The following is a 24,231-nucleotide window of genomic DNA, read 5'->3' as shown; positions in this document are numbered from 1 at the left end:
AACATTCATGTCTGCCGGGCCTGCCTGAACTTGACTCATCTCCACATTCACTTGAGGGGCTTGAAGAACTGAAGCTTATGCTCTTAAAATGTCATTATGTGGCTATCACAGACTCCGAAAATAGCTAATGCCTCTTCCCATCCCCACTTCATTAGATAAACACATCTCACATGATAAAAAATTGTGGAAGATGTGGCACAGGGGAGAACAAGTTCTCGTTAATTAAAACAACAAAATTAAAATGTACTTGGGGAGGATTTGCATGTAAAAAAAAAAAAAAAAGGCAGTGAAATCATCCTTATGCAGAAATCAAATTCTGGTATTATTGAGATAGGGTCTCTGCCCCCCAGGCTGAAGTGCAATGATGCAACGAGGGCTTGCTGCAACCTCCGCCTCCCAGGCTCAAGCAATACTTCCACCTCAGCCTCCCGGGTAGCTGGGACTACAGGTGTGCACCACCACACCTGGCTAATTTTTTGTTTTTTTTTTTTTTTTGTAGAGATGGGTTTTTGCCATGTTGCTCAGGCTGGTCTCAAACTCCTGGGTTCAAGCAATCCAACCACCTCAGCATCCCAAAGTGCTGGGATTACAGGCGTGGGCCACCATGCCTGGCTCCAGGAACTAAATTCTTAACCCAAGTTCCACAATCAAAGGCTACATGAAATTCTCTTTCTGCAGCAGCAATCTCAGTGTCAACCTTCAATTCTTTGCTTCTTCCTTTCGGCTCATTTGGATATAAAATAAAATAGACAAAAAACAGATATAGGATTCACCCTGCCCAATTTTTTTAAGCACCAAAACCTTTTAGTGTATTGTACTTACACAAAAATACTGCACAGTATAATTTTTTCAGTTCCAACATGCCAGTTTTTTGGTCCACAGGGAACTCAAATATTGCATGTGCTTCTTTTCAAGGCCTCCATTAATTTGCATAATTTCTAAGACTAGGCTTCAGTGAAGTCAATGGAAGGTTTTAGTTAGTATTACATTCAGATTAATATATAATGAACTACGCTTTAATTCCTCTACTTGTACCAGCATGCTAGGTCCCGCTGAAAAAAACCATCCAGAGCCATTTATGATACCATTCTTCTTTTGTTTTACCAATGATTTCGTGCTCAGATGTTCATTACAAAATTACTCCCGTAATACTAGTTTCATTGAAAAACAGATATTAGGAGGCCAGCATTTATTAAATCAATAGTATTATGACATTTCAATTTGATTACAAGGATTTCAATTTAGCCAGTGAAATATTTGTAACAAAAATGTAATTTTAAAATCTATTGCTGAACACTAATAAGCATTTCTATTTTTTACTCACAGATGTAAAGAGCGATTTTATCTAGCAGCTATGCGTTCAAGCAAATTAAAAAATAGTAATGAGAAACGTAGTACCGTAGTATCATAGATTACAACCTGAACCACACGATTTGTAACAGGCAGGATGCAGTGGACGCTGAGGGGCCCCTAAATGCATTAACTCAACTGCTGTCATGGAAACACGATGCCAGCATACTTCAGAGAAAGAAGCAAGAGCTGGGAAGGTACAAAACTTCTCCACCCACCAGTGTGAGCTTCTGTTCTGCCCTTCCCAGACACCAATGTGGAGGCCAGTAAACATGGAGAGCTTGCAAACCCCTCTGCGTGCTCTGCCACAGGTGGGAAGCCTCCCCTCTGGGAAGTGTCCACTGCCAGGCAGCCTGGACTGGATCTAATAACAGCTTCAGTCTCCAGAGCCTTCCTCACACCCCAGCTGCCCTCAGCTTCCCTCCACCAACCATTCCCAGGTGAGAAACAGGGATGATCACCCTCAACAGTATTGACCTTTTGGGGCCAGATTCTTTGTTGGGGGGCTGTTCTACCACTGCAGGATGTTGCAACTGCATCTCTGGCATCTATCCACTAGATGCTGACTGCATCCCCCACCTGGGACAATTGAAATGTCTCCTGGCTTTGCCACATGTCCACTGAAGGGCACATGCCCCTGGCCCCTGAGTTGAGAACCACTGATTCAGATTCGGTTGAGAGAAAAGTCAGGTATTATTGATGAGACACCTGACCTTGTGGTCTCCTCCCCCTACACTTCTGATGAGCTTCCTCAGCATCAATGGATCCTCTCTGCCTGTCTCCAGCATCAACTCACTCTAGTACCTACCCTTCAGCCCCTTGGTGTGATCAGCGGTGCCAACCATCCCTGTTAATCTCGACTCACTCTGATGCTGTCTCAGCAAGACCTGGAAATCCTTACTTACATTTGTGCCAGTCTACACTGCAGACCTGGTGCTGCTGTTACCCTCCCACTGCCTCCACTTTGAATGTCTAGTGTATAAAATTCAAAGACGCTGTTATGAATGACAGCAATAACCAAAAACAATGGTGACCACAATACGGCGGTACAAGAGGTGTTTTGCATGCATAGGACGATGACAATAAACTCAAGTACTCCTTAACCCACTAGCCTACTACCACTACGGCAGCAATGGGTTCTCCGTTTGCAAGGAGTAAGCAATCGTTTCCAACCTGCCGACAAGCAGACTAGTCACCTAAAATGGTTCTGGTCCCCAAGGAAGCCTTTATCTATTAAGGAGCCTTCTCATGCAAAGACCAGATAGAAAACCCTGCTCCACCTGGTATAAACCATAAGGAAATCCATTATCTCACATAGCAAAGGGGTCCAGAGAAAAGGCAGCTCAAGACTGGTGAACAGAGCCATAAGCAATGTCAGAAACAGCCCCGGTTCTTTTTATCCTCCTGCTTCCACATCCTAGATATGACAGCTTTCCCCAGTCCAGCTCCTCCCTCGTGGGCTCAAGATGGCTGCAGAAGCTCCAGGCCTCTCAGGCAGAGCAAGGTCCCCTCTTCCCTATGCTGCTTCTTCACAGCAAGGAAACCTATTCCAGAAACCACCAGCAGATGTCCTCATGTATTTTTGACCCAAATTGGTCACAAACCTCTTCCTAAGCCAATCACTGACAAGAAAAATGGGGCCACTCTTCGGGCTTACACCACTGGTTCTAATTCTACAAAGGGGGCATCTACCACATTCCCCGCTGCAGATATTTATTTGGCAAGCGGCAGGGGCAGCTGTTACTTAGTACAATAAAAAATCATCCTGGCCAAAATCCCAGGAGAGCCCTTGTCAAAAGCAACTGAGTAATAAGGAGTTGAGCAACATACTCCGGGTCAAATACCATACTGAACAGGCAACACTTAATACTCTCAGAATCCATTTTCTGGCTCTTTGTTATAATAATACTGAGTTTGTGCAGCCTTTAAATATCCCAGTTTACTTCTGAAAACTGGGACAAAAGAAACATTAAAAAAAAAAAGTGTGACCTTGGGTTTGAGTTGCATCTGTGCATCCTGGCTCACCCATGTTCTCTCTGCATGAGGTATGACTAGAAATTAACTTCTCTGAGCCTGGCAATTCCTGAGCTTAACCAGTAAGACTCCCAGCGCCTCCCAAGTCAAGTTACTGTGGGGATGTGAGATAGTATGTGCACAGTACCCAGCACAAGGTCTGCAGCCTGTGGGTGCGAATCATTAGAAACGCTCATCAATTCACTGCAACACTTTCCAACGGAGAATGGTGTTGGAGTTCCTCTAATTCACCTATGGCTTCAATTATGTTTTGCCTTCTGTACCTTTTTATGCTATCCCGAAAGGTCTGAAAAGTTAATACATATTCCAAAAATGGCCTCAAGGTGAGTGGCTTATCACACAGAAAGCCAGGGTTTGTAACACTCTGGCCATGCCTTGCTCCCTGTCTCATTGTTTACAGACCTGCAATCTCTCAGAATCATCAGACGCTCAGCAATGACTGAGGCTCAGGGAGTGCATGAATCGGGACAGACTCACAAGCAGAATGACCAAATGTTCTGATCCCTTTGCCGAGTGGCGTTACGCATGCAGGCATGTCTGGATGGATTTACTTTCAGGAGGATAGAGATGCCGGCAGGGAAAGAATAAATCCTGTTGTGATCTAGAGACTTTGCAGGTCACCACAAGTGCACGATCTTGTTAAATATTGAGGAGCTTTAAAGCAGGTTTCCACTCTCCTAAACTTAGCCATTCCTTTTATCAAGTTGTTAAATGCAGGACATCATATATTCATGTAAAGGTTTATCGGACATGTTCGTGCTGGCCTTTCTGGTTATACATGGCACTGGCGACAAAACTGGAGGCAGATTTTATCTTATCCTTGACTTTATGTCACTGAGACAGGCAGATTCAAAGTAGGGGTGGCTGGCGGAAGGACAGAAGAGAGAAAGTTCGGGAATGAACAGTCTCCACATCTTTTATTGACACCCAGCAAAGCACGCCGACTTCCTCAGCGTGCCCTACCTGGGGGCAGGAGGGAGAGTGCTGAAGGGCAAGGCCCGGTGGCATGGCGGCACCACTGGGCTCCCTGATTACATGGGGTCCTCATTTCCATTAGCTCTCAAACCTCTGAAGTCCTAAAGTTAAAAGAGAGAAGCTCAAACTTCTCTTTACATCACGTTCCTCACTGGAGACACTGCTATTGGCAACTGTCTGGTTCATGAAAGGCACTACCGGGCTTAAACGGGTGGCCTAACTTGCAAAAGGATTGGTGTGGTTTTTTTTAGAGGGGGGGTGGTAGGGGAGCCACCTCTAAACAATTTTACTGTGGATTAAATTCACAATAACATCTTCCGTAGGTAAAAGAATTACAATTTTTCTTAATTATTTTTATTAACAGACCATGGAACAGAAAACCCTCAAAAAATAAAAATCTGGCACAATGATCACTTTGAAATATGTCTAGTTTTATAAACAAGAGATGTATCCCCTTTGCACACCTCCAGATCCCATACACCAATTCCAGTAAGTTCATGCTAATATTATCTCACCCTTTCTGCAATCCCAGGAACTGGCAAGAGCCAGAATTATCCACGGTAAGCAGAAGCTATTTGGGAGTGAGAATTCCCGGAGCAGAAAACTGAAAGTTGACTAAATTCTTAAATTCTTAACGTTTAGGATTAAAAGCAAGTTGCTATCTAATGGACTGCAGGCGGCAGAGCTCAGGCCCCAGTGATCAAGCAGCTGCGTTAGCAAACTCTATATAGATCTGGGTTTTTGCGATTTTTGTTTTTTTTTTTTTTTTTTTTGAGACGGAGTCTCGCTCTGTCGCCCGGGCTGGAATGCAGTGGCTGGATCTCAGCTCACGGCAAGCTCCGCCTCCCGGGTTCACGCCATTCTCCTGCCTCAGCCTCCCGAATAGCTGGGACTACAGGCGCCTGCCACCTCGCCCGGCTAGTTTTTTGTATTTTTTTAGTAGAGATGGGTTTTCATCGTGTTAGCCAGGATGGTCTCGATCTCCTGACCTCGTGATCCACCTGCCTTGGCCTCCCAGAGTGCTGGGATTACAGGCTTGAGCCACCGCGCCTGGCGCGATTTTTTATAGTTACATTTATTGTTTGACCAATGTTACCCTCTTTAGTGCGTCTCTTATAAGATTTTCTCCAATACTCGTAAAAACTAGATGGCCCCGCTGGTCCTTTTTTGCCACGGAATTCACATGCTTCAGTGCAAGAACCCAGAAGACGGCCGGGCGCGGCGGCTCAAGCCTGTAATCCCAGCACTTTGGGAGGCCAAGACAGGCGGATCACGAGGTCAGGAGATCGAGACCATCCTGGCTAACACGGTGAAACCCTGTCTCTACAAAAAAATACATAAAACTAGCCGGGCGTGGTGGCGGGCGCCTGTAGTCCCAGCTACTCGGGAGGCTGAGACAGGAGAACGGCGTGAACCCGGGAGGCGGAGCTTGCATTGAGCCAAGATCGCGCCACTGCACTCCAGCCTGGGCCACAGAGCGAGACTCTGTCTCAAAAAAAAAAAAAAAAAAAAAAAAACAAGAAGACACAAAGGATCCCGCAGACGAGCCCCACCTCGCAGTTCTGTATGTTGCCAGGGACGGGCATTCAACAAACTGGACTTCTTCGGGGTTTTGCACCCAAAGAGTTCTGTTTAACAAACCTCTTCAAGTCTGTAAAGAAACGGGAATGGCAAGAGGAGGTAGAGCAGCATGCGTCCTGCAGGACTGTGCTTTCAGACCCGGACACCAGGGATGACTGAGAGAACAGACCTGGCTCCAGTCATGGGGTACAAACCTTACAAGTTCAGTCAATGGCACCAAGATCACAGAGGCACGTGCACCAGTCTGCTAACAAAATCACCTACCATCAAAACAGCCTCTACTTCTCCTTTTTTTTTTTTTCTTTCTTTTGAGATAGAGTTTCTCTCTTGTCCCCCAGGCTGGAGTGCAATGGCACGATCTTGGCTCACTTCAAGCTCCGCCTCCCCGGTTCAAGCGATTCTCCTGCCTCAACCTCCCGAGTAGCTGGGATTACAGGCACACGCCACTATGCTCAGGACATTTTTGTATTTTTAGTAGAGACAGGGTTTCACCATGTTAGCCAGGCTGGGCTTGAACTCCTGACCTCGTGATCCACCCGCCTTGGTTTCCCAAAATGTTGGGATTACAGGCGTGAGCCACAGCGCCCAGCCAACAGCCTCTATTTCAAAGCCATTTGGGGATAACGTGATGAGGAGGAGATATCCATCATGTATCCCACAAACATTATTTGCTAAATGACTTGGGCAAAAAATTAAGCTCTGTCTCCACATAGGGGCTTAAGGTAAATGCCGGGAAAACGTAAGTGTCCCACCCGAAGGCCAAACTAAGCTACAAGTGTTTGAGTGCTGCTGCATTTAGCTGCTGAATAAGGGAAAAAGAAACCAGTCACCATAGAAACTGCAGCCTCACAGTCTATCGTAAGAGAAGCCCGCATCTTCCTTACCCCTTTGGCTGTACCAGACAGAATGAGAAAGAAAAGCTTCTCTCTCTTGGCCACATTTAATCTTCTCTCCTCAGCCTTTAATCTAGGTCTCCGATGCTAAAATATAGGAGAGATTCCCTCTTAAGGGTTAAATCTATAATCACACTGACAGGTACATCATTCAAAGCTAAGAAAACACTGAAAAAAATCATTGGATGTGGAATCTTCAGTGCTACGAGCAGCGTGAACACTCTTAGTAGAGAGGGCATCCGTGAAGGGAAGGCCTTTATTTCTTTGTTTGTGTGGGGAAAAACGGCCTCACACAGCATTTCTTCTATCAGTTAGCCTTCTCTCCATGTCTGCGTCCCTTCCTTTATTAAACACTGAGAAAGAGAGAAAGCAAGATACTAAAAGAAAGCATTCCAAGTACAGTTTCAGACCCAACCAAACCAGACTCAACCCAGTGCACTGCCATGACTGCTAGTCCTTTGTTTACGGATTTCCAGGGTGCCTTTTATCCCTTATCAGTGATGTGTGTATTATCTCGATACTTATGTCAAAGACGACAGAGACTGAGCTACAAAAGGACACCAAGACACTGAGTATTTTACAGAAGTACTTAGACCAGGCACGCATTTGCTCTGTTCTGAGTCCAGATGAAGTACAAGCCTCAGTTATCGTGACTTTGGATCCCTGTAACCTCCGTGAGGTGCAGATTCTGATTAGGAACTGGTCAGGGAGGTGATAAGAGAATGGATTGGAATTAGTATCCTGGGCATACGATTCACATTAAAAACAAACTTCTCCTTGGCTTCGAATAAAATGGAAATAAGCAGGAAGCACTAGGGAGTCACTGCCCAGCCACACCTCACCTGTCAGTTACATACACTACTGAGAAGCATGACATGAAAGAGCGATCGATTCAGCAGAAAAGAATTAGCTGCCTATAAAAAAGCAGAAACCCTCGATGCCAACCGTATCCCCGGACCAGAGTGCTCTCCTGCGCTTATTTCTCGAATTCCTTGTGTCTTTATTCTCTCTTTGTTTAGTTAGAAAACAGTATACAGTGGCAGGTCAGTGCCCAGATCAAACAATCTGAAAAGTCGGACACTTTAAAAGAGAGAGGAAAAAAAGCTCACATACAACATGTGTACACAACATTAAGCCTAGTCCGTGATCACTTTCAACAAGCAGCAAACCTTGACATTTCAGGTTTGTAAGCAACGGGATTTCATGGAACATGATCTTTTTTTTTTTTTTAATGCTGAGATTTTAATTGTTTATGTTTTGATTTCTTTTTTAACGCTGAGATCTCCCTCCCTCCCTCCTTCCCTCCCTCCCTCCCTTCCTTCCTTCTCTGAGATGAAGTCTCGCTCTATCACCCAGACTGGAGTACAGTGGCACGATCTCAGCTCACTGCAACCTCTGCCTCCCGCAGTCAAGTGATTCTCCTGCCTCAGCCTCCCAGGTAGCTGGGATTACATGCACACGCCACCACGCCCAGCTAATTTTTGTATATTGCGCAGAGATGGGGTTTCACCATGTTGCCCAGGCTGCTCTAGAAATCCTGGGCTCAAGCAATCCTCCAGCCTGGCCTCCCAAAGTGCTGAGATTACAGGTGTGAGTCACCGCACCTGGCCCCTGAGATGTCTTCTTAATTTCAATTCCTCCCAAACATTCTTCTCAGTGCTCTCAACTTTTTTCTCTTCTTAGCAAAGAACTGAGCTGGGGTATTTTTAGCTGATTACAAAAGGGCCATCCTTAGATGTAAACTCACCATCCCATAAATGGGGCCATTCTCCTCTTAGGCTAGTCATCCCTAATATTCAGAACCACTCACAGGAGGCTTGCTTAATTTAAGTTATAGTGATGACCTCTCCTATGCTTTGATTCTTCTAAGTTAATTTTTGGACTTATTTCTTCATGAATCCCCACTGAAGAATATTTACTGAGAACTGATGATGTCCTGGGTACTGCTGAAGGCCCTGGGGATAAAGCAGTCATGAAAATACAAACTTGGCTTTCGCGGAGCCTGCGTTCTAGCTAGGGGAAGGAGGTCGTATGCAAAAAACCGTTTAAATTAAATTTTAAAAAGTCAAAGTCAAAATGCTATATAACAATCGAGGAGATAAGCGCTGAGATCAGTGCCGAACCAGGATAGCAGGGAGAGTGCACAGAAGGGGAGATAGTGGCACAGAGCAGGGTCTTTATTTATTTATTTATTTATTTATTTATTTATTTATTTAGAGACAGAGTCTCTCTCTGTCGCCCAGGCTGGAGTGCGGCTCACTGCAACCTCCGCCTCCCGGGTTCAAGCAATTATCCTGCCTCAGCCGCCCTAGTACCTGGGATTATAGGCAAGCGCTACCACATCCGGATAATTTTTTTTATTTTTAGTAGAAATGGCGTTTCACCATGTTGGCCAGGCTCGTCTCGAACTCCTGACCTCAGGTGATCCATCCGCCTCGGCCTCCCAAAGTGCTGGGATTACAGGTGTGAGCCACCGCACCCAGTCCAGGGTTTTCTAATTTTAAGCAGACACCCGTAGGATGTGAGGGAAGGGATTATGCAGGAATCTGGGGGTGACCTTCCAGGCAGACCAGGCATTATACAAAGGCCTGAGGCAGGAGTAAGCAGGTGTCATTGGGACAGTGGGGAGCTGGAAGGGGAACGGCAGGTACGTGAGGCCTCCAGCGTCAGGCGCCTGGACCCAGGCATCCCGCCCTGATGAGATGGCGTGCCACAGGGAGGCAGGAGCAAACGTGGGGCTCCATCTGACTTCAGTTTCAGATGGAGGAATGAAAGCGTGCAGAGAAGGGTTCACCTGGGAGGCCTGAGGCTGTGATCCTCACAGACGGGGCTCGCCTGCAAGGGGGGTCTGTGGCTGCAACCTGGAAATGTGACTGATAAAAAATAGCTTACTCCAATCTGAAACTTTTCCTAAAGATAAGAGTAGTTCGCTGCGTCTAAAATGTGTGTGCAAACAATCTGGTTTATGGTTTCCTTCTAAGAGCGGGGAATTCTGGTCTGTGCCTGGCAGAGGGTGCCTATGGGAACAGTCCCCAGAAAAAACCCGGAGCACTGAATCTCTAAGGACCTGCCCTGGTAAAAGAGTATCTGGCACCTCTTGTCACAGCTGGGTGCTGTGTGACGCCTCCAGGAGGGGGCTCTGGAAGCTTCTGTCTGGTTTTCTGGACTTCACCCCATTGCTGATTCTGCTTTCTATCCTTTCACTGCAATAAACTACAACCGTGAGTGTAACGACTTCTGAATCCTGTGAGTACTTTCAGTAAATTACCAAACCTGGGGCAGACGTGGGGATCCCCCACGCAGAGGTGTGCGGTAGAGAGTGGCTACAAGGAGGATGCCAAGGGTTTGGACTCAAGTGCAGTTGTCCTTTGTTTTGTTTTTGTTTTTTTTGAGACGGAGTCTCGCTCTGTTGCCCGGGCTGGGGTGCAGTGGCGCGATCTCGGCTCACTGCAACCTCCACCTCTCAGGTTCAAGTAATTTCTGGCTAATTTTTGCATTTTTAGTAGAGACGAAGTTTCACTATGTTGGCAAGGCTGGTCTGGAACTCCTGACCTCAAGTGATCCGCCCGCCTCAGCCTCCCAAAGAACTGCAGTCATAATTCCCTGCACTCGAAGGCAAATCTCTGAGTAGCTCATTTAGAATCTCAAACACACTGAGATTTTCAGTTTTTTTTTTAAGTAACACAAAAAGGTTCCAACAATTTCCCTTTTTTAAAGGATAAAAAAAGGATCACAGATGTTAGTGACATTTCACATATGTCCCTTCCTTGCTGTTACAAGGTGTGGTCATGAGTGAAGTGAGCTGGAGAGCTTTTGTCTTCTCCGGGCTGTATTTCTATATTCCTCTAAGGAAATAATATTTTCTTTCCATTAACTAGAAAATTGGGAATTGCTGTTTCTTATTTGTAGATCTTTTTGATGGACAAATGAGTTGTCAGTGAAACTTGTACAATTTAACATTTGCAAACATGTAGGATCTCAGATGTAGAATACCATTTATAAGAACTGCTGGGAATGAAAAGTAATAGGGAGGCTTATAAATGTCAGACACGTGACATGTTACAATTACTGATAGGTTTTTATTTTCTAGTCTCTGTTAGCCCTAGTTTTAAAACTTACCAAGCCCCCAAAAATCCTTTAGTGGTCTCTTAGTATACACTTAGTGAACGGGAAAACTGAGGCAACAAAGACATTACTGGCCAAAAGACTGAGTTTGTCCTGTAATAAACTTCATTGTTTGATGACAGAAACCAACTGACAGAAACCCGTCCTAGTAGTTCTTCGCAAAAGACAAAAATAAAAAGCTTTTATGGAAACTGGGGCGTTTTGCTCGAGTGGACATTGGGATATGTCATAAGTTAATCAAATGATGGTTTCCCGAGGCTGCAAAATTGCTCAATGTGACTAAGTCAAAGAAAGGTTTCATCTACTTTTTTATTTTTTGTCACCCAGGCTGGAGTGCGGTGGTACGATCTCGGCTCAGTGCAACCTCCACCTCCCGGGTTCAAGTGATTCTTCTGCCTCAGCCTCCCAAGTAGCTGGGATTACAGGTGCCCACCACCATGCCCAGCTAATTTTTGTATTTTTAATAGAGACGGGGTTTCGCCATGTTGGCCAGGCTGATCTCAAACTCCTGACCTCAGGTGATTCGCCCACCTCGGCCTCCCAAAGTGCTGAGATTACAGGCATGAGCCACCGCACTTGGCCTTTATCTACTTTTTAAACATATCTTAAGTTGATTTTTAAAAGGAAAATTTCGTTTTGTTCCAAAAGCTGAGAATCACCCAGCTGTGTGATGCAGAGACATTAAAATCCACTGAAAGCCATGGTGATGTGCAGTGCAGTCACCTCTACAGACTTGTTATGGACGTGGATAGTGTATGGATAGTTCTGGCAAATCTTTTAGGCCTCTAAATAATGGGGTTGGTCTTTAAGAAAAAAAAAGTCATTATTAATTTTTCAATCAAATGAGGCTTTTAATGTCCTTTGGGTTTTTTAAAACCTATTTCATCAACTGTCTATCCTTCAACTGAGTGTACATTTTGGAAATGATCTGTATTTTCCAAATAAGGAAGTCAGAATTCCCACTAAAATACGGCATACAAAGCTATTCAGAGTGATCTCTTAAATCAAAGGTAAATAACAGTAGAAATATTAATCATGAGCTTGTTTTCACACTGTTCCTGTTTGCATTCAAGACAGAAAGGAACGCCTGCCCAAGAGCTGGATCAGACTGCACGCACAGACACCAACAGACAACCACACAGACGTGTGAACACATCTCCCAACGTGAGCAACCGCAGCATAATGGGACTCATCCCATCCAAATACCCATTTCATCTAAAGTATAAAAATAATAAAAAGAGCTGCTTGGAAATACTGCTTGTCTCCGGCCATTAATGTGCTTAGCTTTGACTTCTGTCTCGTAACAGCTGAACACTATGGCAATTTTCCATAACAACATGCATCTCAGATGACTTCACTGCTGAATTCAAACACATATTCCTTTTACCATAATGAAAGAAACTAGAAAGAAGTCTGCCTACTGAGAAACAGTGATGATCAAACAGTGATAACAGAGAAAAAAAGCAAGTGTGTGTGTGTGTGTGTCTGTGTGTGTGTGTGTCTCTTTTTGGATCCTGCAAAAAGAATACTGCTTGCTGGAATTTCTAAAAACTTGAGAGAGAAAATTTCTCTTGCTTTTTTTTGGTTTTTTCTTTTTTTGTTGTTGTTTTAATAAATGAAGCAACGGCTAAGACAGTTTGATCCTCATCTCGTGTATCCACACCATTTCTCTGAACTTTACTTCGTGTAACCAGAGGAACTCAGTAGAGAGTACCACTGTGTTATTTCTAAGATTCTGAACACACACGAAATGCGATCAGATTGGGTTGAAGAGTGTCTCCCTGCAAATTTGTACTCACCCAGAAGCTATCAGGCAATCTTATTTGAAAATAGGGTCTTTGTAAATGCAATCGAGTGAAGACAAAGTTGGATGGAATTCACACAGGGCCAGTCAAATAACGGTTGTCTTGTAAGCAGAGAGAAATTTGGACAGATGTGGAGAAGGCCATGTGAACATGGAGGCAGGGAACCGAGGAAGGTGGCCACAAGGTGAGCAAAGCCCAGGACACAGGCAACCCGGGAAGCCAGAGCCGACCTCTGCTTCCACCCTGAGCCTTCGGGGAGTGTGGTCCTGCCGACACCCTGATTTCACACGCTACTCTCCAGAAGCACAAGACAACAAATTTCTGTCATTCTAAGTCATCCAGTCCATGGGAATTTGTGACAGTAGCCTTTGCAAACATGTTCTCACACCCTCCAAATTAAACGTGTAGATTCTCACTCATTACAAAATATAGTTGAGAAACCTCCCATGTCTCTTCCATTGAACTAAGAGAAAACATTTATGAAGGTATCTCATCAGCTTTAAGAACACATAATATTCAAAGCAACTGATGTCTATTTATAAAGTGCCTAACCCCACATCCTGCCTCATGAGAGGCCCAAAAGTAATATTCAGTATCTACTCTTAAAGCACTTCTTAATTATGCACAAAATATTGAATAAGATGATAATTCTCACATAGCCTATCAAAATAATAGTCTGAATTCTCAAGGGAAGAAATTAAAGTGAGGGAAGAAGGTAAGGTAATTATATTTTGGAAAATATGAACAAACTATTAAACTCTGGAATCAGGTCAACATCACATAATAGCTTTGTGCAAAGACAATAAATGTTTAATGAATTAGTTAATTTTTAATTACAAATATATTAGGATGATTAATGTGTATACCTTTTGAGTCTTAGTATTCATACCTCTAAATAAGTGTGCATATCCATTTAATCTATATGCATGAACTCAAAAATTTCAAATTCAAGCCAGGCATGGTGGCTCACGCCTATAATTCCAGCACTTTGGGAGGCCGAGGTGGGTGGACTGCTTGAGTTCAGGAGTTCACGACCAGCCTGGCCAACATGGTGAAATCCTGTCTCTACTAAAAATACAAAAAAGCATTAACTGGGCCTGGTGGTGCATGCCTGTAATCCCAGCTACCTGGGACGCTGAGGCAGAAGAATCGCTTGAACCCAGGAGGCGGTGGTTGCAAGGGGCAAAGCTGAGATCATGCCACTGCATTCCAGCCTGGGTGACAGGGCAAGACTGTCTCCAAAAAAAAATGATAATAATAAAAATAAATTCAAGGAGTTGAAGACACATGTCCATGAATTCATGCATTTATTGGACAGGTATTTAATGAGTGCTACTATGGTCAAGAAAGTGTGTTTCTAAGAATGGACAAGAAAGACACAGTCCTTGCCTTTCCAGAGCTTCAAAGTTAGGTGAAAAGAGGTCGGTATTATACAAGGTGCTGCACAAATGATTAAGCATAACTGTGACAGAACAAGCTGCTGAAGGACACCAACAGAGGCTCAAGTTCATCTGGGCCAGGTCCAGGGGTCTGGGGAAGGATTCCTTTAGGGAATCTATATTTGAGAACAAAGGGGCCGGGCGCGGTGGCTCAAGTCTGTAATTCCAGCACTTTGGGAGGCCGAGGCGGGTGGATCACGAGGTCAGGAGATCGAGACCATCCTGGCTAACACGGTGAAACCCCGTCTCTACTAAAACATACACAAAAACTAGCCGGGCGAGGAGGCGCCTGTAGTCCCAGCTACTCGGGAGGCTGAGGCAGGAGAATGGCATGAACCCGGGAGGCGGAGCTTGCAGTGAGCCGAGATCTGGCCACTGCACTCCAGCCTGGGCGACAGAGCGAGACTCCATCTCGGAAAAAAAAAAAAAAAAAAGAGAACAAAGGATGAGTCAGACTTTAACAGAGAGAACAAAACAGGTATGCGTTAGTCCGTTTTCACATTGCTGATAAAAGATGTACCCGAGACTGGGCGATTTACAAAAGAGGCTTATTGGACTTACAGCTCCACATGGCTGGGGAGGCCTCACAATCATAGTGGAAAATGAAAGGCATGTCTCACATGGCAGCAGACAAGAGAAGAGAGCTTGTGTAGGGAAACTCCCATTTTTAAAACCATCAGATCTCGTGAGACTTATTCACTATCACGAGAACAGCACGGGGAAGATCCACCCCCATGATTCAGTTATCTCCCACCAGGTCCCTCCCACAACATGTGGGAATTCTGGGAGCTACGAGATGAGATTTGGGTGAGGATACAAACCATATCAAGGTACAAAGGGCGTTAGAGAAACATAACAAGTGCACCTCCTGGTACAGCAAGGAGGGGCACAGAAGGAGACACTGCACAGAGGAGCGAGTGAAAAATCTCCCCAGGCTCACCATGTCCAGGAAGGATGTGGTGGCGTGATCATACCCTAGAGTCCAAACAACAAGCTTCTTTTCAATGGCAGTGCCAGGTTAAAACAGCAGGCTGAAAACCCACATTCATTTCACCTCCTCCTAAACTCTAACCAAAACTACAGTCCAGAGACTTTCTTAAAAAAAGACACAAACCTACTCAGCACACAAAGGTAAGGAAGTAAAAAAGCTGATGAAGAAGAAGCGAGTAATTTAACACATTCAGCAAAGCCAAATCCCAGGCCTTCAGCAGAAAAGCTGAGCGCCAACACAGTGACTCCTGCAGAAGCCTTGAAAGGCTCAGAAACGAGTCCCACCAGGTATGTCTGAAACTGGGAGTTCGATAGGAGTTTAAGATATAAGCATGGGGAGGTGACTGGGAAGGAGAGGCCATTAGACCCCTCCACAGTCTCCCTGATCCCTGTCTCAGCCTTCTCTGAAGAGGCTGGGATAGGAACCAATACTGCAGGCCAGCACCTCAGCCCTCTTCTCCCCACGTGGCTCCTGGAACACTGGCAGTCAGACCTGGAGCCCCAGGTGGGACACTGGGAGACTGAAAAACTCTCCCTTGGAAACCAGTCACAGAGGAAATACTACAGCACAAGCAGCAGCCCACAAGCCACCCTCCAGGGACTGACCACCACATTCTAATCCCCCCCTCCCTCTTTTCTTTATATGAGACAGAGTCTTGCTCTGTTGCCCAGGCTGGAGTGCAGTGGTACAATCTCAGCTCACTGCAACCTCTGCCTCCCAGATTCAAGCAATTCTCCTACCTCAGCCTCCTGATTAGCTGGGATTACAGATGCATGCCACCATGCCTGGCTAATTTTTTCATATTTTTAGTAGAGACAGGGTTTCATCATGTTGGCCAGGCTGGTCTCGAACACCTGACCTCAAATGATCTGCCCGCCTCGGCCTCCCAAAGTGCTGCGATTACAGATGTGAGCCACCAATGCCCCAGCCAAAACCTCTGATTCTTGAGACAAATGATAGCTCACCTAAAATTCTACACCCACACAAACTATCAATAAAGTATGGATAAGATAGACCTTCTTAGCCACTTTTAGTGAGAAGGAAATGTAGACAGCATTTTATCATCTTTGCAACCTATGGACAGAATGCCGAAGTCAGCCAGACCAAGATTGTCAACAATATTCAGCTTATTTTGACTACACTAAAGAGATTCCTGAGTTGAGTCCTAAGCTGCCTGGACAAGATGAGAACATTCATCTCACTGCAGGGAAACACTGAACTTCAGCCTGCTCCTGAGAGCTAAGCTGTAAAATCAGAAAACAAGAAGCAACCGACCCCTGCCCACATTTCTAAGGGATGTGACCTCCAGTACCGAGAGTTCATGCTACAACATCAGTAGAAGCAAGTGTGGGAACCCCTCATCTTCTTAAGATTAGCTCACAGACCAGGTACAGTTGTTCACACCTGTTATCCCTGCACTTCAGGAAGCCGAGGCAGGAGGATCACTTGAGCCCAGGAGTTTGAGACCAGCCTGGGCAACATAGTGAGATCCCATCTGTACAAAAAAAAAATCTAAAAATTAGCTGATATGGCTTGGCTGTGTCCCCACCCGAATCTCATTTTGAATTGTAGTTCCCATAATCCCCACATGTCATGGGGATGCAATTGAATCATGGGGGCGGTTTCCCCCATGCTATTCTCCTGATAGTGAGTAAGCTCTCATGAGACCTGATGATTTTATAAGGGCCTTCCCCTTCGTTCAGCTCTTATTCTCCTTCCTGCTGCCATGTGAAAAAGGAGGTGTTTGCTTCCCCTTTTGCCATGATTGTAAGTTTCTGAGGCCTTCCCAGCCTTGCTGAACTGTGAGTCAATTAAACCTCTTTCCTTTATAAATTACCCAATCTCAGGAATGTGTTCGCTAACAGCGTGAGAACAAACTAATACATTAGCTAGGTGTGCTGGTGCATGCCTGTGGTTCTAGCTACTTGGGAGGCTGAGACAGGAGGATGGCTTGAGCCTGGGAGCTTGACACTACAGCGAGCTATGGTCACCCCACCCCCACTGCACTCCAGCCTGGGTGGCAGAGTGACACCCTTTCTCCAAAAAAAAAAAAAAAAGATTAGCTCACGACTTCACCTACTGAATCCTCATCTACTCTGAGGAAAAGCAAAGCCAGTTTGGTGCCCAGACCACATCCAGCTTTCTTCCCTCTTCGGAGCAGGGAAAGGGCCCTCTCTGAACAATGAGGACGGTACCCACTTCCCGTCCTATCAACAGGACTGAGCATCCCACTTAGGGAAGCATACGCAGGCAGGAACACCACAAAGAGAGGCACGGGCAGGACCCGCACAGCTGTGGGATCCTGGGTGCCCCGGCCCCACAGGGAGGCAGGCCTGGGGCTGTGGCAGGGGCTTTGCTGGCCTGGCAGGTCTGAGGCTTAGACCAGAGGGTGGGCATCTGTATTCTTCCGCTGGTTCCCTCCTTCAACTCCTCCCGTGTGTGTATAAGGTACTTCAAAATAAAATTTATTTTTTCAAGGGTGAAGGATGTGACTGGATTTGATTCACATTCGAATATGACTGAGGCCACGGTGAAGACAAAGGGGCGGGGGTGACAAGGGCAGGCTGGCTCTGGTGTGGGTGGCAGAGCTGAGAGGTCCAACATTAAAGGCTGTTTCTCTTGATCCTTTTTGTATGGGCAGGACAGTATGAAAAGAAGGAAGAAGAAAAGGGAGAGAAGAGGGAAGGAGAGGAAGAGAAAGACAGGAGGAGAGAGAAGGATTTGGTCAGTGAGGCAAAAAATAACAACAATGCCCACCATAACTGTCAGCCTCACTGTCAGTCAATATCATGCTAACAGTGTATTATATTTACACTGTTCCTCCAGTACAGGAGCCCCCAAACACTGTAAAAATCATCATTCAGTTAACATCAGGACATAATTACATGGCTAAGTTGAGGAGGAAGTCTTAATAGCCCAATTTTACAAGCAGGGGAAGTACTGAACGAAAGGGTCAATGATTAGCCATGACTGCTTAAAAGGCTGAGTGAGGACTCGGGTGTCCATAAAATCCAGGAAGCCCACGTCCCCTACTAAATCCTTAAACTCCTGCTGTATGGGGTGTCCAACCACCACATTAAGTACATCTTCTATATGAAACTTCTATGACTCTGCAGACGCGTGCCACCCCAGGGCTGGGAAGCAACTGGATGTCTGCCCATCACAACCACATTGAGAACTGTCCAAGGATGCCAATGGTGCTGGGTCACCACCCACACTCGTTGGGCTTGTTTTATGATTTCCTTGGATGAACCTGAATGGACCATCCTTGTCCAGAACCAATATTCTATTTCACGTAAGTGTGAAGTCTAATTTTTGAAGTGTAAAGAACTTGGTGGCCGTTTTGGTGGAGATGCATTTCACAAGCCCTTCATTTTCGTGTGAGCACCCGGTGGAAGGCCTAGTACTGAGCAGAACCTCGGGACATTAAGAAAATTGAACCACCACAAGATGCATCATTTTCTGTCATTTTTACTAAACGTCAAAATTAGACTTGCTATATTTCCTTTTGTTTCTGTTGCAGGAAGTGAGGGGGTGAAAATATTTCCATAACAATACGCTACAAAGAAAAACAGTAAACCTAAACAATTTTAATCAGCATCTTATAATACGGGCCATTATGAAGATTATTTTTTTAAAAAGCAACATGAAACAGACAAAACCTTAAGCATTTAAAATGTAAACTGGTTAAGAAGGTGCCTTTTTCAAGTGGAAAAGGATTTGGTATGGAAAACATTTTTTAATTTTTTTTTGGAGATTGAGTCTCGTTCTGTTGCCAGGCTGTAGTGCAATGGTGCGATCTCAGCTCACTGTAACCTCCGCCTCCCTGGTTCAAGTGATTCTCCTGCCTCACACTCCCAAGTAGCTGGGGTTACATGCGCACACCACACGCCTGGCTTATTTTTGTATTTTTAGTAGAGAGGGGGTTTCACCATGTTGGCCAGGATGGTCTCGATCTCCTGACGTCAGGATCCGCCCACCTTGACCTCTCAAAATGCTGAGACTACAGGCGTGAGTCACCGCACCCGGCGGGAAAACTTGGTAGATGGTTTTATTCTCAAAAAGAGTAGATACATTGCTAAGAATCAACATCTTACCTTAAATACTTCCATTGGAAGAGGAAATTTGGCAGCATCAATAAGGGATTTTTCCAGAGTACATTTCCATTCAGAGGCCATCTTCAAAGGATAGATTTCTGTATCAACAGCAAATCACAGAAGAGTTGAAGGACTAACACGTTCTGCCGGGTGGCCCTTTCCTGCATGTTAATTCCCAAGCTTTCCTGATACCTCAGCGCGGTCAGTGACCGTGAGTGTTCACACCCCCTACCCGCCATGAGCACCTGCTGCAAGAACTTTCTGAAATTAAATAGCAACTTGGGATTCTGCTGTCAGAAATGAAGAATCAACTTAATAGACCTCTTCTTCAGGGAACACCTGTATGCATTTAGTTGGCATTCTGTAAGTAATTTAATGGTATTAATCACATTAGCAAAAACCTTCAGTCATCCGTGGGTCAAAATTCCACATATCACCTAGGAAAGCAATGCCCAGTGATGAGGAACTTTTTATCGGATACATTTCTAAACTACAAACGACTCTAGTCTGGCATTTGCGGTTATTACAACATATTTTTTCACTAAATCTCTAAGCTCTCATCTGCTAAAAATAGTCCCTGTAAGTCAGAAAATTATTAAAAGGTAAATTAAAATTTACCAACCAAGTTTAATATTTACACTTGAAATGTTGCTTAACACACCGCACGTTGCCCATATTTTTCCCCAGGCGGTGGGGGGTGGGGGGGGGCAAGATTTACAGATGGAGGTTACAGAGTCTGAATGCAAAATTAAAAAGAAAAAAAAAAAAAAACTTTGAGCACTGTTTTTACCTATTGCTGAAACTGCAGGAGAATTTTATGGCCTGATCTCAACAGATTTAAGACCTTATCAAAACAGGATTTGCAGAAGCCCTCACTGGAAGTAGGGCATGTTTATGCCTTCACTATATCACCCCAGGCTACTTCAGACAGACGCTTAGGATATGAATACGAAATTAAGCACAGTTAAAAGTCAACATTAGACCTTTGGGACTATATTTTTAATTTCTTGCATGTCTGCTTTTTAGCATGAAGCCATCTATTTTGATCCTCATCGCTTTTGAACTCACCTTGAGCTTTAAGCCCCCGTTTCAGCAGTTTATTCAGTCATAATTACGCTACGTATGAGATCCTGCCAGAACTAGCCAAGCCATCAGTGCACCGCCCGAAGTCATTGTTACTTACACAAAGACACACAAAGGGTAATTCACAACCACACATCCTCTGCGTGTGTGCATTGTCTATAATCCTTTCTAGTGTTTCCTGTCTGCTGAACTTTTTTTTCCCCTGGTTTGGCCTTTCTAAATTCTTCTTAGTTAGTTAACTAACGTAATTGAGAACACTCAGTGGGGTCTCAACACACACTTCTGCGGAGACTGAAAGAACGGGGCCTCTGATGTCCACAGTGAGAAGGGGGCGCTCAGGAAGACACTGCTTATCACAGGGCCCCCAAAAGCAGGCACAGGGACCAGTTCACAGAGCCCCCTGCAAGCTGCTCCATGAGGGCAAGTGGGACACCTGTGCACTCGGGCAAGCTCATGGGCACTGAATCCAAACCACAGAGAAACAGGAGGCCACTCAGCAGAGCCCGGGGAGCAAAGCCCTGAGGACACCAATGCAGGAGCAGGAGAGAAACTGCCAACAACAGACTGGAGCTCCTGACGGGACAGGGACCATGAACACACGGCTGCTTCCAGCAAGCTGGGTAGTCAGACAGAGAGTTCAACCTGGGCACGGTAGGAAAAGGACCAGCTCACAGAAAACAATGGGGATTTCCAAAGCCTGCACCAAAGAAAGAATCTGAAGACTCAACAGGTACAGAAAAGGAAAGCGTGATCTACCTGGGTGGCACCTTTGGCCTCTTGCTTTGGAATTAGGACTCGTTATACCCTTGACCCTTGATGGTGGTCTCCGAGTGCGGGAGGGATGCCCTGAGACAGAGGAGAGGGTAAAAGAATGGTCAAACAACACCCTCATTGAGAGGCCGAGGCAGGTGGATCACTTGAGGTCAGGAGATCGAGACCAGCCAAGCCAACATGGTGAAATCCCACCTCTAATTAAAAAAAAAAAAAAATACAAAACAAAACAAAAATTAGCCAGTGTGGTGGTGCGCACCTGTAATCCCAGCTACTCGGGAGGCTGAGGCAGGAGAATCGCTTGAGCCCGGGAGGCAGACATGGCAGTGAGCCAAGATTGTGCCACTGCATTCCAGCCTGGGTGAGACTTTGTCTCCAAAAAAAAAAAAAAAAAACCTTAAGTCCAGGAGGAATGGAAATCCAACATGACCAGGGTTAGATCTAAGCTATGAGAACTCATGGAGGGGATGCCCCGGCCCCAGTGGGGTTGCCTGCATGCTGGCCCAGGAAGGTGGACCAACCAAGTAATCTCTGAAAAAATGAACTCCTCTGTCCACAGGATGCCATCTCTCCTCCTCATCAGAGACAAAGGTAACAAGAAGCCCAGGTGCCAGGTGGGCCCTGCCTCTGTCCTACAACCTGAAGATTCTCTGTTTTCTTTCTGATGGTGTTAAATCCTGGAATGAATCCAGCCCACAGCAAGGCAGATTTCTTTCATGACAAGGTGAAAATCAGCTGCAGTTTTGACAGACTGACACAACCGGCAGAGAACAACAGTCCCCGTGTGCATTCTGTGAGATGGAGGCACGCTGGTCATACCGGCAAATTAACGGACAATAAATAGTACCATTCAAAGAACATTGACCATTTTCTTAAAATGATCATGTTGCAGGTAACTGAATAAAGTACATCATGCCAGTTTCTGTTTCTGGGAAGGTCGTGAGCAATTAAAACATGTCCCTATTCCTCTGAAACTAGAAGCCTACGAGAAAAACGAGGCAATCTCCTTTTGTGCAAGGGTTTGGTGGGGCATTTCCTATTAAGTGCCACAGGAAGCAGGAATGCATAACATAATCATCAATAAACAAAGGCCTATAGAAACAACCCTTCTTTTATCCACCTCCCTCCAAAAAACTTCTGTATCTTCCTGCTCCTCCAGATCCTACCCAGTGAAGAAAGATGAGTCTACGTTGTTAAGAGATAGTAAACGTCAAAGAAAAGTGTTATGGACTAAATGTTTGTGTCTCCCCAAACTTCTTACTTGAAGCCCTAACCCCAAAGGGATGCCTTTGGGAGATTATAGTTAGATAGGGTCATGAGGGTGGGGCCCTTAAACGAGATCTGTGTCCTTAAAAGAAGAGACACCAGAGTTCTTTCTTGATCTACTATGTGAGGACACAGTCAGAAGGCGGCTGTCTGCAAACCAGGAAGCGAGCCCTCCCTGGACCTCAACTACACTGGTACCCTGATCTCACACTTCCAGCCTCCACATCTCTGAGAAGTAAATGTTTGTTGTTTTAAACCACAAAGGCTGTGGCATTTAGTTATGGCAGCTTGAACAGATTAATATAGTCCAGCTCACTTTTGGACTAAGTAACAGTTCAGGCAGGAAGTATTTAAGTTGGATTCAGAAACTCCCTGACTCCAAGAACTATCTAAAACAAGCACTAAAACAAAAAAAAAAGGGGGGGTGGGGTGGAGGTGGATAAAATAATTTTGAAGGAAAAAAACAAGGGAATAAATTGTAGATATAGAGAAGAAAAAAACCTCAAAAAGTTTTATCTCCTTAGCATCTGCAAGAATATCTAAAAGTCTATCTTATTTTCTAAACATCCCGAAATAGGAGAGCAGTGGGCTTCTTAAATGACCCTAACCTTAATGACCTACTTACCCTCCTTAACCTTAAGACTGTGATCACAGATTAAATGTCTAGAAAAGGCCAATCTCTTGATATACATTACACCACTCAGCAGCCCAGCAAGATATCCTTATCCCCATTGTACAGGGTAAGGCGGCTTCTTTCCCCTCCTCCTTCCCCAAGCGCCAGAATGCTATTTCCTCTGATTCAGGGCAGAAAGAGAAAGGCTCAATGGCCCTATGTTTCTCAGAGGTGGAGAGTATAAAATCTAGTCTCTTTTCCCAGGTTTTTGAAGGCTAACTTCGTAGCTACTTTCTATGACCCATTTCTCTTCTATGTTGCTGAACAGTTGAGAAATCTGTGCCCTCTGAAGAGTAAAATGAGGGCCACGAGGAGTGGCTCATGCCTGTAATCCCAGCACTTTGGGAGGCTGAGGTGGGCCGATCATCTGAGCTCAGGAGTTCAAGCCCAGCCTGAGCAACATAGTGAGATCCCATCTCTACAAAATAAGAAATTAAAAAAATTAGCCAGGGATGGTGGCCCATGCCTGTAGTTCTGGCCACTTGGGAGGCTGGGATGGGAAGGTCACTTGAGCCTGGGAGGTTGAGGCTGCAGTGAGCTGAGATCATGCCACTGCACTCCAGCCTGGGAGACAGAGCGAGACCCTGCTTCGAAAATAAATAAATAAATAAATAAATAGTCAGTAAAACTAAAGGATGATTATTTTGAACAATGGTGGTGGTGCTGGGAGCGCACAGCAGACAGTCCTGGCAGCAGGGAAGAGTTCGTGGGGAATGTGCTCATCTCCCCTGCACACCCCCCTCCCACTGGACTTCTCCGCATCAGTCACGGAAGCAGAACACTTTCCAGTGACTTCATGGTGTTTGGGAAAACGACAAAATCAGCCTAGTATTTTCCATGCAAGTATGAAGTTTTATTCTCACCTAGATTCCAGTTAAGGAAGTGGTGCTACCACATAAGTTACACAAGTCACCGTGGGACTTGAAATCAATTTCTACAAATCCAAAGTACTAGAATCTGTCCCCATGAGCACAACAGGGGTAGTAACAGCCTCGCTTCCCGGGGATGCTGTTCTGCTGAATGAGGCAGCAGAATCCAGTTTCCATCTTGAAACCACTGGATCTGAGGAACTCAAAACTCACACTTTGAGTGTCCTGTCACTTTTTAGTTCTTCTTCCTGTACGTAACCTTTCCTGCTGGTGATTTAA

At 45.2% G+C, this 24,231-nt stretch overlaps 1 protein-coding gene across 10 annotated transcripts in view; it reads right to left on the bottom strand.

The window, feature by feature from the left end:
• LOC105494351 (Scm like with four mbt domains 2) overlaps window positions 1-24,231 on the bottom strand; it is a 253,153-nt gene that overhangs the window by 97,945 nt on the left and 130,977 nt on the right. For all 10 annotated transcript variants that reach the window (XM_011762686.3, XM_011762684.3, XM_011762683.3 and 7 more), the window contains one exon: window positions 19,291-19,388. In XM_011762686.3, coding sequence (XP_011760988.1) covers window positions 19,291-19,388 — 98 coding nt within the window. The remainder of the gene's footprint in view (window positions 1-19,290; window positions 19,389-24,231) is intronic.

The sequence above is a fragment of the Macaca nemestrina genome, chromosome 9 (genome assembly GCF_043159975.1).
Source record: "Macaca nemestrina isolate mMacNem1 chromosome 9, mMacNem.hap1, whole genome shotgun sequence".
Classification (NCBI taxonomy): domain Eukaryota; kingdom Metazoa; phylum Chordata; class Mammalia; order Primates; family Cercopithecidae; genus Macaca; species Macaca nemestrina.
Note: the sequence above shows the minus strand (reverse complement) of the source record. Positions and strands in the feature narration are given on the sequence as shown.